The sequence below is a fragment of the Rhinolophus ferrumequinum genome, chromosome 17, assembly GCF_004115265.2.
Source record: "Rhinolophus ferrumequinum isolate MPI-CBG mRhiFer1 chromosome 17, mRhiFer1_v1.p, whole genome shotgun sequence".
In the NCBI taxonomy this organism is placed as follows: Eukaryota; Metazoa; Chordata; class Mammalia; order Chiroptera; family Rhinolophidae; genus Rhinolophus; species Rhinolophus ferrumequinum.
In genome coordinates this window covers 48,209,210-48,229,212 of record NC_046300.1, presented here as the reverse complement: position 1 = coordinate 48,229,212, position 20,003 = coordinate 48,209,210, and the positions used below count along the sequence as shown (strand labels likewise).

The 20,003-nt window shown below is 36.3% G+C and overlaps 1 protein-coding gene across 20 annotated transcripts in view; it reads left to right on the top strand.

The window, feature by feature from the left end:
- PBRM1 (polybromo 1) overlaps nt 1-20,003 on the top strand; it is a 104,853-nt gene that overhangs the window by 33,581 nt on the left and 51,269 nt on the right. For 13 of the 20 annotated variants that reach the window (XM_033132526.1, XM_033132527.1, XM_033132528.1 and 10 more), the window contains 5 exons: nt 2,903-3,044; nt 4,398-4,495; nt 6,595-6,639; nt 12,585-12,861; nt 16,578-16,683. In XM_033132526.1, coding sequence (XP_032988417.1) covers nt 2,903-3,044; nt 4,398-4,495; nt 6,595-6,639; nt 12,585-12,861; nt 16,578-16,683 — 668 coding nt within the window. The remainder of the gene's footprint in view (nt 1-2,902; nt 3,045-4,397; nt 4,496-6,594; nt 6,640-12,584; nt 12,862-16,577; nt 16,684-20,003) is intronic. The other 7 variants (XM_033132530.1, XM_033132529.1, XM_033132523.1 and 4 more) reach the window with 1 other exon arrangement.

Below are 20,003 nucleotides of genomic sequence, written 5' to 3'. Positions count from 1 at the left end.
CATTGGAAATTCAGCCTGACAGAATACTTACCAGCACAGTATCATTAAAAATAGTAGGAAATAAGTAATATTATAAAATATGATGTTTTGTAGCACCCACATATGGGTTAAGTTTTTCAGTATACCCAGATAGAGTCAAGAGGCAGGTAAAAATATCTTGACAAGGTGAGATTAAGCTGGTATATACAGGAGGCTTTCATGGCAGAAAATTAACCTTCCAAACAGTACGAATTAAAATTCTTATATTTGCTGGATTCTAGGAAATAAGATTGTTTAACAACATATGTTTCGTGGTTTTCTGTTTTTGACTTCTGTTTTCATCATTTGATCAGTAAGATTTATGGTGTTTTTATTTAATCCAAACTTTGGAGGTTTTGTACACAGTAGGATATAGAAAATCAGCTCATTTGGCCCTCTTAAAATAACATGGAAATTAAGGCTGCCATTTATTAAGAAAATAGCCTAGAAATTTGTCTTAATACTCTGCCTTAGAAACGATGGTGACAGGTTGTAGATGTTGAGAGGTTCCTGTTTAATTGAACAATTTTTGTCATTAGGTTCTTTTCTCCCATAACCGGTTTTTAAATTTTTGTTTTAGTTTCAGGTATACAAAACAATGTAATAGTTAGACATTTGCACCCCTCACTAAGTGATAACCTCCCCCCCCCAATCTACTACCCCTCTGACATTGCATGTTGCTGTTATGATTCCGTTGACGCTATTCCCTATGCTGTACTCCACATCCTGTGACTATACATATATGTATATACATATATATATTAAATTATAGCTGACATTCGTTATTATTCAGCTTCATCTTCAGGTGTACACTACAGTGGTCAGGCATCTACACTGTCCCTGAAGTGGTCTCCCTAATAAGACAAGTGCCCATCTGGCACCCTACAACATTTTTATAACATTATTGATTATATTCCGCAAAGTGTCTTTTTCGTATCCCCGGGGCAATCTTGTATAACCTTTTTTTAATTCAAGCAGTCTAATTAGTTCAGAAGGAGACAAATCATCAGCCAGCTTATTCACCTGCCTACAACCTTCTTCCAAGTTAGAATTTTCTAATATAAACCTTCGTCAAGTCAGTAATTCTACACCTTTCCCCTCTTTTTAACTTTACTATGACAGTTGTCTGGCACACGTATAGGGGAATATGAGGAATAGGGGAATGGCTGAGGCCCGGCTGGCAGCACACTGGCATTCTGAAGAGTCAACTTTTATAAAGGACGTGTGATCTACCTTCTTTCCAAAGACACATGCTGGGCCAGTCGTGCCTGACAGGAGCTGGGCTACCTTTCGTTATGCTTTACATCTGAGCAACAGGGAAATCTAGAGCAGTGCTGTCCGATAGAAGTTTCTGTGATGGCAGAAATGTTGTTTTATCTGTGCTGTCTAAATACAGTAGCCACTAGTTACATGTGACTTGTTGAGCATTTGAAATGTGGCTAGTGCAACTAAGGAACTAGATTTTAAATTTTATTTAATTTTGAATGAAATAGCCACCTGTGGCTAGTGGCTACTGTATTATGTAACAGTCCTAGGAAGATTTGTTGGCAGAAGGAACATAGTTGAGTGTCATCAAAAGCAACAAAAATGGAAGAATGGGCAGGAGCTGGATACTGTGGCTTCATCTTTTATTTCCCATTCTTCCCTTCCCTCCTCACTATCTTGCTTAACATCAGTCTGATCAATAACTTGGGATTTATTATAGATTGTCATTTATAAGCTTGGGTTCTCTGCCTGTTCTCTGTGGCTGTTGAGAACACCCAGCACATTACCCTTAGGGTTGGCAGTAATAAGTCTGAGGCTGTAATTTAAACTCTGAGTGCTAGCTGCCTAAGCTAGTGCTGAGGCCTAAGTTTGTCTTAGTTGTTTTTTGTTTTAACCTAGAGAAGTTCTCTAACATTCATATCTCTTTAAGCACTACATGGAATTTCCATATGATTTTGGTGAATTTTAAGTAAAACTTTATATGCGGAATGGATGATGTCATTCTAAGAGAAAAGTCTGAAATCTCTGCATTTGTTCTGTGATGCTGTTTACACATGTTGTATTTCTTAATACTATTTTTGTGACTTTGATGGATAAGCATAAAAGTACTTCAATCGAAAGATTTAAAAGTCTATCCTGTCTAAATCCATACAGAGTTAGAATTACGGCAAACCATGACGCTTCACTTGATAACAAAGTGTATAGGGACTATTGAGGGTTTGTATTAGTAATAGCCATAGTGTCTGAGAGAAATAGCAGAATTCTTAAGGCTTAAGTAAAATAATTAAAACCTTCTATTTTAATTAGTTACAAAAGTTTATATTGGAAGAATAGCAGTGAATGGACTCTGACATATCTGCCTCTCATTTACCATCATAAGACCACTCTTCATATATAACACCCCTGGGGGTAAACACGTGATTCTAAATGCTCCTTCATGGCATGGCCAGTACTTTCTCTTTCCTTGAACACTCATGAACTGGAAGGGCCTCTGATTTTCAGAAATGGGTAGATTATGATTTTTCATTTAAGGTAGCTTAAAACCTCCTTGATTTTCGTTTCTTAGGATTTGGATGTTAGCCACTAACGCTTTTTCCATTAGGATTTTTGCTAGTATGTTTGCTTTGTAATTGACCACTTTACTAGGTCCTCTTTATTACTTCGTGTAGTGTTTTAGTTTGTTCTTTTGGACTTTCAGTTAAACTGTCATATTGCCTAAATGTAATGGTACTTTTGCCTCCTCACTTTATATCTTGAAAATGTCTCTTCCAGGCCTCTAATCAGAATCATTAGTAAAGATACCGTCTAGTGCTTATCAGGATTTTGCAGTAAACTTTCAGGAAGGATGTTTCATAATTTTCATAATGGAAAATTCTAACCATGTGTTTGTCTTTCACAGAACAAAGCTAAAGAACCAAGAATATGAAACTTTGGATCATTTGGAGTGTGATCTGAATTTAATGTTTGAAAATGCCAAACGCTATAATGTTCCCAATTCAGCTATCTATAAGCGAGTTCTAAAATTACAGCAAGTCATGCAGGTATGAATTCTTGGTTTTGTTAAATTGTTGTATGTGCCATGGTTTCCTGAAAATAAGACTTAGCCGGACCATCAGCTCTAATGCATCTTTTGGAGCAAAAATTAATAAGACCTGGTCTTATTTTACTATAATATAAAACCGGGTGTGATGTGATTGATGTGATGTGATGCGATGCGATGCAATGCGATACTGGGTCTTAGGGACATTAATTTTTGCTCCTAAAGACGCATTAGAGCTGATTGTCCGGCTAGGTCTTATTTTCAGGGAAACACAGTATAACCGAAATAATTTTACACATTTTGAGTGTGTTCTTTTAAGATGTGTGCTTTCCCCTAGCAATATATCACATTGTTCATTTCAGCCACAAATATTGCCGAATATTTTTTTAGAGTCGTCAGAATCATGTAGAGTAGGGATAATAGTTTAGATTGGGTTAGCTTGGTGAGTAGAAGAAGCAAGGATTGATTGTATCCCTTCAATCACAGGTGATACTCTATCATCTAAATTTTATCTCTTTGGTTCTAGACTTTGTTGAAGCAGAGTTGGTCTTAGGAGAAAGGACATCTTAGGGCTAATTAATCATTGTACAATGTGCATTAGTTTGTCAGATCCTTTCTAAGAGCATACCTTGGAGGGTACCTGAGGTCATGGGTCATCTAGGGGTTTTTAGACAAAAAGTTATAGATGCGAAATAAAAATTGTCCACCTGTCAGTTTTTAACACGGTCTTTCTGGAAAGAAAAGCTCAGAGCAAGGAAGGAGCAAAAGCAATTTTAGATCACCCGTAGAATCTTCATTTTGTATGGTCCACACTGTGATCAATTCTGTGGGTTTCAAGTATTTCCTTTTCAGTATTCTGTATGTATTCCTTAAGTCTGCTGTGGTTTGGCTTTCAGCTTTGTTTGGCAGAAAGTCTTTAAAAATGCATGTGTTGAAAAGTAGATCTTCTTTCACCTCTCACGTTAAACTTTCTTCTTAGCCACACTGTTGCTTAAGAAGTCAAGCATACCAAAGGCCATCTTTGAGTTGGCTTTACTTCAATATGGCCAACAGAGCAAGATGCTCCTACAACTTGCCTCAGTGCTTTTAACAAGTCAGTGCCCTTTGTAGTATTAAATGCAGTTTAGCTAGTGTTGATTCTTCGACTCTCTAGATTCATTTTATTAACCTACTTTTTTGTCATGCATGCTTTTGTTAAATTGGGTTACTGAAAATGTTTAATGACTAATTTTATGCGTCCTACGTGCGGTTGTATCTTTCTGAGTGAATCTCATATGTCTAGCTCTTTAATATTCATATATTCTAGGAGTGCTCAGCAGTGTGAGCTTGACTCCCGGGATCTGCTCTGTTTTAGGCAAAGAAGAAGGAGCTTGCCAGGAGAGACGACATTGAGGATGGAGACAGCATGATTTCTTCAGCCACCTCTGATACTGGTAGTGCCAAAAGAAAAAGGTATATACTCTTCTCATAGATGGAGACATCTTCTCAGTTTCTATTTATTTTGTTTTAGATAAGTGCAGGAAAGGTTTTTGTAAGCTATCCAGTAAGAATTCTCTTACAAGCTTTGAATGTTTGATTACATGTCTTCTTTTAGAATTCATTTTTAAATTGTATGATTAGTGGTTTTTTGTATGTGCAAGGACCATATTGCTTTTAGATGATATAGATAAAAGTGACAACTACTTGTATAGGTTGGTAAAACATGTTATTCTTTCTGTCATCTAAGTTATTTTGTTTTAATATGGCATTTAAATAGTGCCACTTAAATTAATTTAGATAATTTTTAGGTGGTGAATTACAAAAAATTGTTACCATCACCATAGTGAAGTAAGTCATTACTCTTACCCTTTTGTTAATCTGATCTTTATTTGCCATTTTAAGGATATCATATTGTAAAATAGCCAGCCGTAACTTCTGATAGTTCATAAAATGTTGAGCTAGATATTTTTTCTTTTCTTCCTAACCTTTTTCTCAACTTCCCTAACCCTTCCTTTCTCTCCCGGGTCTTATGGAAGGGAACCTTACTGTGAGTTTCTGAAGCTGGACTCCTATAAAGAATCATGCAAGACCATCTCTTTTCTATGCCTCCCATATGGAATTTCTCTGGCTTATTCTTTGTGGAACACCATATTCTCCCTCAGCCTTAACTGTCTCACCATCTTTTAAGCATCAGTCCATCCAGGGAGACTACCTTAGACAAGGAATAAGTTAACCACGAATAGCAGGGCTTCACAGATTCAAAATTGAATGAAGAAGTCATTAGTAACTGTTGACATAGTTCTGTTCATGCATTTATACAACTACTAATACCAGAGGATTTAAAAGGTGGTTTAGAAGAGAGAAGCTATCCTGTCTTATCCTCTTATAAATAGCATTTGGGAAATTTTTTTTTTAGAAAATGACTTTGCTGTGCTATGCCATAGTAACCAGATTGATTGGTGTACCTGAGATGTGAGGTCTCCTCCATTACTGGCCTATGAATTTTGTCCTTCCAAGTTCTTAATTCCTTGTAATACCAGGGACAATGGAGGAAAAATGTGAAACAAATCAGAGACATCAAATCAAGAACATCTTTGAGTATAATTATAATAACTTCACTGCTGCATCACCTGTGTTTTCCAGATCAGTCACCAATCAAAGATAAAAACTTCTCAGGCAAAATAAGGTAATGGAGGCAAAAGTGATGGTTCAATTATTGCCAACACTGAATGAAAAGAGAGATCTTAAACTAGTTAAGTGTTAAGAAAACAGTTCTAAGGAAGCATTAGCCCAGGCCAGATCCTTAAAAATTAGCAATCTCTGGCATGTAGTTTGTGGGACAACCCAAGTTGATTAAATGAAAAATATTACTCTTAAAACCTCCCATAGGAAGAAAACTGAAACTGAGCATTATATTCTTGAAATAATAAAATTCCACTGCAGACAAAAAGTCCCTTTATTAACAGGTTTCTTGGGAAGTGTTTTGTATAATAGGGTGAAAAACAGAAATAAGAGAAGAACAAGTATAAGTCATAGCTAAAGCAGTAAAAGAACACACGGTTTGAAATACAGGCATGAGTGGACGTTAAGAGGTTGAGAGAAGCAAGTTCTATACTTTAGACTATGACAAAGAAAATAACATAATGAACCTTTTAGAAGTTAATTATATTAAAAGGTTTTGGTACGAAACACACTTCACCAAAAATTCAGGCAGCCTGAACTTAAGCTTGTCCAGAATAGTCAGCACCAAGTTTTCCCAGTACCACCTGACTTGACTCCTAAGTATTGTGTTTAATTCTATCTTTTCCTTATTTTTTTATTATTAAAGAGCATGAAAAAAATTAATGTTGGTATGTTCTCTTCATTCTGGGAGTGCATTCTTCTCCCCCACCCCTCTACCCAAAAATCTACTTGCTATCTTCCATGTTAAAATGTTCCAGGTGTTCTTAATATCTTTTATTTATTGGATTGAAGAATTCTTTTTTTCTCAACCGTATTTGGTTTAAACATGACCCTCCAATGTTGCTTATTTTGTTTCTCTTCACATGTAATGTTTGTTTCTGCTTTCCCAGGAACACTCTTGACAGTGAGATGTTGGGTCTCAGGAGGCTATCCAGGTGTGCAGTCCTTTTTTTATGCATAAACATATTTTTAAAAGTGTAACCTTCTGTGGCATGGTTAGTACTGATTAGGTGAAAAGTGAAGCCTTCAGCATGTGAAATAATGGTTTTTATTTGGGTGCCAGTTTATTTTATGAATAAAGAAAGCAGTATGATTTAGAAGCATAGTTAGTAAAATAAATTCAGAATTAGTTAGCCTTGATAGGTTCAGGAGCCTTAATTTGTTGGTAGCTTGGCGGGGGAGCAACAAGCCCTCTCACCAGTCACTGTGGCTGTGCTTCTGTAGCAGAAGGTAGAAACTGAATATGGCGGCATTGCCCATGTGCAGGGGCTAGCGGGTGCTAATTCCCTTTAAGGGATGCCTTTTCTAGATAAGGGAGTGGTGCAGGGATCAGAATTAGTGTTGGCAATCCACGTGACGTTGGTCTGTGTTGGCACCTATCATTGGATTAGTACTTCTCCAGCATGAATACATTTCCTCAGTCTCCTGATCTTGTCCATGTTTTATTTCTTTAAAAGCATCCATTCTTTGGTATGTTACTTAGGATTTTAAAAACAGTCTATGAGTTGCTAAGTTATAGTCCTAGTAATCATTTTGTGGTTGCTTTTATTTTTTTCCTTTGCCATCTGGCATTCGTGGAGTGTCAGTTGCTTACAGAACACCAGACTCTGCTCTTACAGGTCATAAAGGAGAATTCTCAGTCATCGCCTCACCTGCCAAGAACTTATTGGCCAGGAAAAGAGGCAGGTTGAAAACAAATGAAACTATGTACTAAAATAATGACATAAGGTACACAATTGTATAGTTGTATAGAAATGTTGCATGATTTCCCTACCATGCTTTTCCTTGAAAGTTAGGTGTTTTAAACTTGTCTATGTGTTGCTATCATATGTAGTCCAGCCTACAAAATTACTATGTTATCATTATAATCTTCCTAGTATTTTCCTTAAGAGAAGTTTTCTTAGTAATATTTTTTTTAAAGACCATGGGGTGTATTTCTTTTATATCATTCATAGTGTATGGCACCGACTCTGGGTAGTAATAGAAATAGAAATGCAGGGCATCATGGAGTAGTGTTATAGCCCCAAGTTCTAGACCCTAACTCCCCAAGTTCAAATCCCAGTTCTTACTAATTCTGTGATCTGAGCCTCATCTCAATTTCCTCATCTGAACAAGGAGTTGATGACAGTACCTACATTGGATTGCTGTGAGGACCCAATTGGTTAATATGTTTAAAGCCCTTAGAACTGAACCTAGATGCAGTAAGTACTCAATAAATACAGCTCTGATTATTTTCTGGAAGTAGTTTGTGCTGACGTCAAGATTTGAAATCGGTAGAGTTCATTTGTTTTTAGTCAGATGTTACAAGTCTGGGAAAAATACATTAGAAAAGATGAATAAAAAGGTTTTATTCCTTGAAGACTTGAAGGTGAAATGTAGCAAGCCTTGTAAAAGAAAGAACCTTTGTGTTTACTTAGCCTAACAGCAGGCACCACTGAAGCTCTAGGTCCAGGGAGTTAAATGCTGGGATACCTTGAAGTCCATGAACAGAGTTGACTTTGATTAGAGAGGCTCCTGGTAAGCGCTGACTTGGAAAAGGGAAGGACATGATAAAAATTAGCCTGGTGATCAGCTAATTCAAATCTCAGTTCTAATTACTCACTTTATGGTGTTAGGTATTCACTTGACCTCTCTAAGCCTCCGTTTTACATATGCAAAGTTGGGATAATAATTGTACCTGGTTCTCAAAAGTTTGAGGATTAAATGAGAACGTGTATATAGTGCTCAGTGTAGTCACTGGCAATGATACAAGCGTCAGCTATAACTGTAAGTCGGACTTTTATGAGTATATATACAAATACACATAATAATAAATAATAGCTTCAGGGGAAGAATAATCATGAGGACATTTGAGAAAGTGATCAGCCACAAATTTGAGGGTTAGGACCGACACTGGCGTGAAGAATTGAAAGATCAGATCTAGAAGGGCTATGGAGGTCCTCTAAAACTTGGTGAGAAACTAAGAGAAGCAAAAAGTGACAGTAATTCCAGTGTTTCAGGCTGGATGCTCGGAAGACACACATTTCTGAGAGTTTAAATTCTTGACTTAAGGATAGATTTTTCTTTTTTTATCTGTTGTTATTCTTTGGGGTTTTTTGTTTGTTTTTTGGGGGGTTTTTTTGGGAGTCGGGGGTGGTGTTGATGGTGGTCCTAGAAAATCAGGAATTCAGAACAGAGCCTTTATTAGCTTATAATCTTTGTGCAAAGTAGAAGAAGCACCCATTTCTCAAGACACTTGACTCATTTGTTGGAAAATTGCTGTAATATACTGCTTTTGTTAGCACGGACCCTTTATGGACTATCTCCTGTAAAATTCTAGAATTGTATGTTTATTATAACAGTGTCTGTTTATTATAACAGTGTCTGTGATCTTAAGGGGAATTGGCATCCCCTTAAGTGCACAGTAATAAACAGTCCTGGTTTTGAACTCCCTTAAGATGTATTTTACTTGACTGTGTTCAAAGGTACTGATTAAAATAAGAAGATTGAGTATACCACTTACAAAGTCTGGGATTCAATTTTATGCACCTTTCCCATAATGGGGAAGAAGAAACAAACTTCACAGTTAGTAGTCTGAGAAAGGAAGAGCAGTAGGATGCATAGAGGGATTCTAGCAAGAATCTGAAAGTAAAGTGACATTGAAACAGTAACCAAAAAATACCAAATAGGGGACTATGGTAGCTGTCTTTTTGTAATGTAGAGTTTATCTAATTTCAAAAAGTATTTGAAGTTACTTTCAAAAGTCAGATACAGGAAGGTTTGGAAAAAGAAAGCAGATGAACCAGCCATCCAATCTAATACAGTTACTATAAAAGAGTAAGAAGTTTAGCTCTGTTTTTTTTCCGGCAGCCAGGTTAAAAGTAATGGGCCAGTAGTTCTCAGTCTCAAAGGCAACATAAGGACCTGGCAAAATGTAAACAAAATAATAAAACTGATTTGGTTCAAAGATCTTACGTTACCCTAATAACAAAAGTTGCTTGCCTTTGAGGATGGAAACCATTTATACATCACTCTCTTAAAGTGTGAATGATTGATACAAATGGAAAAAGGGTACTGTTAGTAATGTAAGTCCTAAAACAGTAAATTTCAGTTATTACAATAGTTTCTTAAACAAAACTAGATTTGACATTTTGACTGTGTCCCATTCAAAGCTACCTAGTGTCAGAGTTATTCAAGTTGGAGAATGGACCACTCGCCATTCTCTTACTTTTTGGCATTTCCCCTAAATTTTAGTTGAAAGATTTTCTTCCTTTTTAAAAAAATCTCATAAAAATCTGTCCTAGACTCACTCTCAGGTGGGTATTTGTAGATTCTTGCAGAAAAGCCAAATGGTAATTGGGAGTGGTGTGCTAGAACTAGGAAGCAAACAGAGTTGATCTCCTTTTGGTCCTCAGTTGAATTGTTCTGCTTGGTATTCCTGGAATGAGGAGTGATTTCATTTTGAGTTGGTTTCATTCGTTATTGAAGAGATCTTTTAAACTCAGAAGTTGAAAATTGAATTTCTGAGTCTTCCTTTTGAACTTCAACCCCCACAAGTGAGACCTAAAGAAACCACATCTGACTTGAGTAGTTTTAAGTATCTGTGATAATCAAAATCAGGTTCTAAAACTTTTCTTTAGAAGCTTCCTGATAGTTAAAGTCATCTGTGTTCTAATCTCTGACTAGACGTGGAACTCGGTGATTTTGGAGCTTTGTCCCAAGTTACTGTTTTGCTAAAGTCCTACACAGAACTTCCTCTCACTTCATTGCCCCAGGATGCCTCTTTGGAGAAATATAATCGTTTCCACTAGATGAAACTTCTTCTGCATGACCATCATCTAATAATCACTTACTTGACATAGAGACACAGACACACTGAGAGGAGAAAATGGCAGGGATGATCCCAATCCTAGGAAACGGGGGTCTTTTTCTCTCCTAATAGGATCACTTTCAGGTTGCCTTGAGCTCCGTGGTGCTTGGAAGACACACATTTCTGAGAGTTTAAATTTTTGACTTAAGGATAGATTTTTCTTTTCTCATCTGTTGTTGTTCTTTGGGGTTTTTTGTTTGTTTTGGGGTATTTTTTTTTTAAGCATATTTGGAAATTTAAAGAGAAAATATCTGGCCTTTGGCTTCTTCAGGACCCAGCAGTAGAGCTAGTGGTCAGAGGACTAGACTTAGACCCATGCAGTCACATAATTTGTTTCAGGAATGAACTGCCTTCCCTTTATAAGATAGAAAACAGATAAAAAAATATTTACCTCTAAGTGCTACATTATGGGATCTCAGTAAGTATCTGTTAAGTAGAAATGAAGTCATTAAGTCTTCATTTCCTTTTTATTTCTTCATTTCTTTTTATTACCTACTTGTCTGTTCACTTGGATACTGCTGGTTCAAGTCTGCCTAGAATTTCTTTATCAGTGTCCTGAAGACATAACAGTGAGCCAGAAATCATATTGAAGATCATCTCTTCTATTTATTCACTGGGCAACTCACCTTGGGCAGGTCGTTTTGCCTCTCTCAGGCGGTTTTCCACAACAATTAGGAGACTAGCCCGTATGTTCTCATGGCCCCCTCCCCTTTTTTTTTTAAGATTTTATTGGGGAAGGGGAACAGGACTTTATTGGGGAACAGTGTGTACTTCCAGGACTTTTTTCCAAGTCAAGTTGTTGTTCTTTCAATCTTAGTCGTGGAGGGCGCAGCTCAGCTGCAGGTCCAGTTGTTAGTTGCAGGGGGTGCAGCCCACCATCCCTTGCAGGAATCCAACCTGCAACCTTGTGGTTGAGAGCCCGTGCTCCAACGAACTGAGCCATCCGGGAGCTCAGCAGCTCAGCTCAAGGTGCTGTGTTCAATCTTAGTTGCAGGAGACAGAGCCCCCCATCCCTTGCAGGAGTCGGGGAGTCAAACTGGCAACGTTTTGGTTGAGAGCCCAGGCTCCAACCAACTGAGCCATCTGGTGACCTGGGAGCTGAGTGGCAGCTCATTGACTTTATTGTAGTTGCGGAGGTTGCAGCTCACTGGCCCATGTAGGAATCAAACCGGCAGCCCCATTGCCCAGAGCTCGTGCTCTAACCAACTGAGCCACCCGTTCGCCCCTCATGGGCCCCTTTTTAATTCAGGTTCTAATCTATGGTCCCTTGTTTTTTGTTCACATGTTTGTTAGCATCATGTCTAACTGGTGGAATTTGGAGAATAATACAGGGATTCACACTCAAGGATGAAAATTTACTCAAGAGCTCAGATGAACCACAGACCATTTATTCTTTAAACTAGGTTGAGGTTGTGTAATAATGCTGATGGAGGGAGGGATCAGAGACTGACCCTGACAGAATAAATGCAAGAGACGCGTACCTGCTGTAGAGACACCAGTCTGGCAGACAGCCTCCCTTTGTTTTCTGGTAATCAGGATATACAGGTGTTCAAAGTGGTTGTCTTAGATGGAACACTTTTTTGCATGTGTGTTTGTTGGCTTTTGTTTGGTTTGGGTTTTGGTTTTCTTTTGTTTGTATTTTTTAATGAGGACTGTTAAAAGCTGTAGGGAATCAGTTTTACTCCATTTTTGTTCTATTCTTAAAAACAAGAAATATATTTCAGTTGATAAGATTTCGTTTTCTTTGGCTGTCAGATAGGATCTTTCTTCAAGCATTGCATTTCATAAATATTTTAAACAGGTTTGTCTGGTGTTCATTGGCTGCTTCTGCCACATTTGGAAATTTTCCTAATATTTGCTTTTAGCTTCCAGCATGTTTATGTGTTTGTGGCATATGTAATCAATAAATTGTAATTGTTATGAAGCACCTGCCCAAGAGATTAATTTGTTTCATTTCATGTTCATCCTTGTATTAAAAAAAAAACTGAATCTGTTCTCATTTTTCCCCTTTTCTATCTCTCCCCTTGACAGTAAAAAGAACATAAGAAAGCAACGAATGAAAATCTTATTCAATGTTGTTCTTGAAGCTCGTGAGCCAGGTTCAGGCAGAAGACTTTGTGATCTGTTTATGGTTAAACCATCAAAAAAGGACTATCCTGATTATTATAAAATCATTTTGGAGCCAATGGACTTGAAAATAATTGAGCATAACATCCGCAATGACAAATACACAGGGGAAGAGGGGATGATAGAAGACATGAAACTGATGTTCCGCAATGCCAGGCACTATAACGAGGAGGGCTCCCAGGTACGGACGGACAGGAATCCTGGCACAGACACGTTTTCTTCTGGATGCTCATGCAATAATGCATTTTGAGAGACAGGTCCAGACGCCTAACTTAGGTTATTCTCAGTGACTAGCTTACTATTTTGTCTATTCGTAATTGTTTCAAATGGGAGGCAGTACATTATAAAGGTTAAAAGTTCATACTTTATATAATCCTAGATTTGAATCCTGCTCTGCCATTCCCTGTGTAAGTAGCTTATCTTTTCTAAGCCTTTTTCTCATCTGTGAGTTGGGAATAATAATATTGCATGCATCAGGGCTGTTACAGGGTTTAAATGAGATAATGTGTACAGAGCATGTGGCATCGTGCCTACTATTCAAGTAAGCACTCAATTGAAATCAAATGGCATTAAAATCTTTCATCATTGTTATTACTATCCTCAATAATAATACTTCTTTCAAGGATTTTCCATAAAATGGTATGATTATATAAGAATGAGAATATTCCCATAAATGTACCTCTAAATAATTGATTTTGTTATGAAGTATCTTGATTTTCAGTTTTTTTTATCAGTGTAGCTAAGATACATTCTTGATACTTTTTCTATTTCATATCCTTTACTTTTTCATTGAGGTATAATTGACATATAACATTTATTAGTTTCAGGTATACAACATGATTGGAGATATATATATATATATATATATATATATATATATATATATATATAGTGAAATGATCACCACAGTAAGTCTAGTTAACATTGCTCTCCATACATAGTTACAAAATTTCTTTTCTTATGAGAACTTTTAAGATCTACTCTCTCAGCAACATTCAAATATATAATACAGTGATATTAACTGTAGTCACCATGCTGTACCTTACATCCCTATGATATTTACTTTATACCTGGAAGTTTGTGTCATTTGACCACCTTCACCCATTTCACCCAACCCTCACCTCTGGCAACCACCAATCGGTTATCTGTATCTATGAGCTTGGAGGGGGGTTTTTTGTTTTTATTTACTTATTTATTTTTAGATTCCTCATATAAGTGAGACATAAGATATTTGTCTTTCTCATTCTGACTTATTTCACTTAGCATAATATCCTCTAGGTCCATCCATGTTGTTGCAAATGGTAAGATTTCATTTTTTTTTATGGCAGAGTAATACTGCATTGTATAAATGTACCACAGTTTTCTTTATCCAGTCATCTGTTGTTGGGCATTTCAATTGTTTCCATATCTTGGCTATTGTGAATAGCAGTGCAGTAAACATAGGGGTGCATATATTTTTTCGAATTAGTATTTTGGATTCCTTTGGATAAATACCCAGGAGTGGAATTGCTGGGTCATAAGTTAGTTCTATTTTTTGTTTTTTGAGGAATCTCCATGCTGTTTTCCATAGTGGCTGCACCAATTTGCAATCCCACCAACAATGCATAAGGGTTCCCTTATCTCCACATCCTCTCCAGCACTTGTTGTTTGTTGATTTATTCATGATAGCCATTCTGACTGGAATGAGATAGTATCTCATTGTGGTTTTTATTTGCATCTCTCTGATGATCAGTGACGTTGAGCATCTTCTCATATGTCTGTTGGCCATCTGTATGTCCTTTTTGGAGAAATGTCTGCTCAGGTCCTTTGACCATTTTTTAATTGGTTGTTTGATTTTTTGGCATTGAGTTGTAGGAGTTTTCCATAAATTTTGGATATTAACCCCTTATCAGATGTGTCATTGGCACATACCTTTTCCTATTCAATAGGATGTCTTTTTGTTTGTTGATGGTTTCCTTTGCTGTGAAAAACATTTTAGTTTGATGTAGTCCCATTTGTTTATTTTTTTCTTTTGTTTCCCTTGCCCTAGGAGATATATCAGTAAAAATATTACTAAGGGTAATATCTGAGAGTTTACTTCCTATATTTTCTTCTAGGAGTTTTATGGTTTCAGGTCTTCCATTTAAGTCTTTAATCCATTTTGAGTTTATTTTTGTATATGGTGTAAGAAGGTGGTCCAGTTTCATTTCTTTTTTCATGTATCTGTCCAGTTTTCCCAACACCATTTATTAAGTAGACTGTCTTTACCCCAATGTAAATTCTTGCTTCTTTTTTCATAGATTAAATGACCATATAGGCATGGATTTATTTCTGTTATGTTCCATTGATCTATGTGTCTTTTTATGCCAGTACCATGCTGTTTTGATTTCTATAGCCTTGTAGTATAATTTGATATCAGATAGCGTGATACCTCCAGCTTTGTTCTTATTTCTCAGGATTGCTGTGACTATTTGGGGTCTTTTATGATTCCATATAAATTTTAGAATTGTTTGTTCTAGTTCTGTGTAAAATGCCATTGGTATTTTGATAGGGATTGTGTTGAACCTATATGTTGCTTTGGGTATTATGGACATTTTAATTATTCTTCTTTTCCATGAGCGTGGTATATGTTTCCATTTATTTGTATCTTAAATTTCTCTCTTAAATGCCTTACAATTCTATGAGGACAGGTCTTTTACTTCCTTGGTTAAGTTTATTCCTAACTTTTTGTGTTTTTGATGCCATCGTCAATGGGATTGTTTTCTTAGTTTCTCTTTCTGATAGTTCATTATTGATGTGTAGAAATGCAACCGATTTCTGAATATTAATTTTGTATCCTGCTACTTTACTAAATTCATCAGTTCTAATAGTGTTTTGGTGGAATCTTTGGGGTTCTCTATATAAAGTATCATGTTATCTGCAAATAATGACAGTTTTACTTCCTCCTTTCCAATTTGGATGCCTGTTATATCTTTTTCTTGTCTGATTGCTGTGGCTAGAACTTCCATTCCAGTACTATGTTGAATAAAAGTGGTGAAAGTGGGCATCCATGTCTTGTTCCTGATCTTAAGGGGAAATGCTTTTAGCTTTTCTCCATTGAGTATATTAGCTGTGGACTTTTCAAATATGGCCTTTATTATGTTGAGATATGTTCCTTCTATTCCTGCTTTGCTGAGAGGTTTTGTCATAAATGGATGCTGGATTTTGTCAAATGCTTTTTCTGCATCTTATTGATATGACCATATGATTATTTTTCATTTTGTTTATGTGGTGTATCACATTAATTAATTTGTAGATATTCAACCAACCTTGCATATCAGGAATGAATTCCACTTGGTCACGGTGTATGATCTTTTTAATGTATTGCTGAATTTGATTTGCTAATATTTTGTTGAGGATTTTTGCATTTATGTTCATTAGGGATATTGGCCTATAGTTTTTTTGTGTATGTGTGTGGTGTCTTTGTCTGGTTTTGAAATCAGGGTAGTGGTGGCCCCGTAAAATGAGCTTGGGAGCCTTCCCTCCTCCTGGATTTTTTGACTATCAGATATTTTTAATTTTCATTGAGCTAAGTCTGCTTCTTTGAGGGTCCAGTAGAAATTTATGAAGAAAACAATACATGTAAATATGTTTCAAAACTCCTGTAGAAACTTGAAATGATTCTACTGTAGTAGTTCTCACACTTTATCATTCATGTCTGCGTAAAGTTTGAGAATCACCTGGAAAGCTTAAACAACAAACCAATTGAGGCTTAGGCCTTCCTCACAGAGATGTAATTTTGTTGCTCAGTAATGTTCTCAAGCTTTACTTGTTTAGTTCCAAACTATTCTAACCTGTGTTTTTAAAACTTCTTTATGGATGTATGTTTCAATAGGAAGTGTTTTAGAGAATAATTTTAAATATGTTTATGGAATATAGGTTTACAACGATGCGCACATCCTGGAGAAGTTACTCAAGGATAAAAGGAAAGAGCTGGGCCCACTACCTGATGATGATGACATGGCTTCTCCCAAACTCAAGCTGAGTAAGGCAGCTTCATACTTTGTTATTCAGTTTAGTTTATCAAGGACAAATTACTGATTTACTGAAATAATGTTTAATTAATTGGTGAATGTATTTGAATTTGCACTCCAGCATGGAGTTTCTTCCCTTCTCGCAAGCATTCTGTATTTGAAGTAGTTAAACTGTGGGAATACAATATAACATCAATGGTTTTGCTAATTTTCTTGAGTGCAGTGGACATTTTATAAATGTTAAATAGTAAGAATAGATATTTTTTCTACATACAATGCCTAGAAGAGTATAGTGTCAGATTTTGTGTGGGTGTGTGTGTTTGTTTGCTGATGACTAGAATTAAAAATGAATCCCAGCAGCTTCTCCTAGATAGAATTTGAGAGGTTAGAGATGCCGAGCCACTGTACTGGAAATTAATTCAGCTGTCTTGTGTGTGGTCTGTGGGTGGCGTTTTTATTCAAAACTGAGGGGATAGAAGACAGTAAAATAATATCATTGGGCTAAACAAGAAGTTTCTGCCTTATTTAAAATACATAAATGAAGTAAATACCAACAAATGATAGTGGTATTGTCGTACATTTTTTAGAGCCATATTTGCTGAAAGGGGGAAAATGAAACAGACCCTGCTTTTTTAATATGAAATGACTGTAAGCTGAATTTGACAATAGCTTTGGGTGTGATGATTCCTTCTTGTTAAGATATTTATCTTTTCATGAAACTATAAAAGTATACAGGAGATTTGCAGGAATGAAAACCTTCCTCTTTTTAGAGACACAATGCTTTTTAAAACTAGATCTAATTCTATAAATTGAGTTAGGAAACTAAAGATCGATTGATCCATAAATAGGTAAATAGATAATTTAACAGTAACTGTTTAAATATACGTAAATACACATACATTTTTTTAAGTTCGGGGAAAGGAAATTTTAATGTTAATTTCCTTTTCATTTCTCTATATTACGGAAAATTCCAAACACATACAAATATAAAGAATGGTACAGCGAACTTCTGTATGTTATACCTGTTACTCAGCATTATCAAAATTGTGGCATACTTATTTCCGATATCCCCTTTTTTCTCTTTTCTTTGTTTTAAATTCTTTTAAAAGACAATTCAGTCATGTTTACATAGTTCAGTTTGCATCTCTCAAATATGCAGATACGCTTGACCTATGAACAACTTGGGGGTTAGGGGCATGTGCCAAAAATCCTTGTATAACTTAAAGGAGCCCACATACGCAGATCCCCAACGTGGGATCAAAAATACTATCTTCAGTCCGAAGTTGGTTGAATTCATGGATTAGAAAATTGGAGATACAGGGAGCCAACTGTATATTTATTGAAAAAAAGAAATCCATGTATAAGTGGACCCGTGCAGTTCAAACCCATGTTGTTCACGGGTCAACTGTATTTTCTTAAATAACCATGAAATCATTATCACACCTAACAGAGTTAGCAATTTCTTAGTTTCTTGGTCTCATCTAATACCTGACAAATTTTAAATTTTACTGATTGTCTCACAAATGTACTTTTACAGTTAGTTTCTTCAACTCAGGATCCAGTTAAGTTCTGTATATTACATTTGATTGTTGTACTCTTAAACTCATAATCTAGAGCTGTTCCCCCTCTGTTTTATCCTCATGACTTTGACTCTTTAGGAACCAGATCACTTTCATTTACAGTCCTAAGTTCTGGATTAGTCAGTTCACTTCTTCGTGGTATCAGTTAACTTTTTCCTTTATTCCCCTTATTTCTTAAAAATGGAAGTTAATTCTAAAGGCTTGAACAGATTCCATTTCAGCTAGGCAAGGATGCTTTATAGTAGGTTTTCTACACTTATGTTGCATCGTGCCTTGGGGCAGTGTTCGGGTGAGGTAGAATCCAAAGAAAGTCCACAGGTTGCATTTGATTGATGCTTCTTTGAAGCTTTAAATTCCCCTCCATCTCTCTTTTTATTTTTCCCCTCGCAGTGTATTTGTTGAAGAAAATGGGTTTGTACCATAGTTTTCCAGCCTGGGTTTTGCTAATTGTGTCATTTTGCTGTTCTTTTGTCCTTTGTATTTCCTATAAATTGGTAGTTGGAGCCGGAGACTTGATCAGATTTAGACTTAGATTTGATCCTAGTCCTCTCCCTTTGGCACAAAAGCCAACTTCACAGGTGATATGTGGGCTTCCATCAGGTGGCATGTGATATCTGGTTGTTTCTGTTATGCTAATAGCTATTGATGTTCACTACGTTAACTCATTAAAGAGATGTAAAAGTAGTAATAGTTTAATGTTGTCGCTCCTTGCTCATTTACTAGCTGAAGTATTTCTATATAGAGAAACTGCCTCATCCAATATTTCATAGATGTAAAAGTAGTAATAGTTTAATGTTGTCGCTCCTTGCTCATTTACTAGCTGAAGTATTTCTATATAGAGAAACTGCCTCATCCAATATTTCATTACCCGGTGGTAGAGTTTTTGGTTGTTTTTTGAAAGGATAAAAACCTCGGCTTCTTTTCCCTTTATTGACCAGTTTTCAGAATAATGCATTGGTTTACTAATGTCTTCCAGGATGTACCCCGTTGTTTCTTTCATTTTTATATTTCATTAGATTTAAACATATTGCTAGAGTTTTAACCCATTGCCCTTATTGATGGTCATGTTGTTCCAGGCTGAATGCTGGCGTATGTGTGTGTCTCTCTCTGTCTCACATCCCCCTCCATCCATCCCCTCCCCCCCATGTTCTTTTCACATTACCCAGATAAGAAGTCATTGATAGGTTCTTTACTGTTTAGTGTTTCAAGATGTACCAGGCCCTTCTTGTGCTGACTGGGAATCGGCCATTTGCCAAGGAGCTATTGACATTAGTATTTGAAATCAGTAATTTAAAACTTAAGTCTATATAGTCAAAACTATATAGAGGTATACGGACTTAGGAAAGTGTGTGTGTGTGTGTGTGTGTGTGTGTGTGTGTTATATTTAAAGATAAAATACATCCTAAGTTTATACTGATACTCTCAATGACGATTTAAGGCTACAAGGTTTTTATTCAGTATCCTCTGTTTTAACATCTGCGTCTCTCGTTTCACCTGTGATGAAACTCTCAGTTCTCAAGGATATCACAGGTGATAGAATTAGAATGTCACATAACTACTTATTTGCTTTATTCTGTCTTATTCACAAGTATCTCAACAGTACTTACTCTCCCACCAAACATATGACTACTGAAAACAGTTTTAAAGTTGTTTTCCAGTTACTTCTTTGTCAGTAGGATATATTTCACTAGAGATACGCTAATTACTGTGTTTCACAAATCATTTGGCATAGTCCCTTTGTACCAACTACA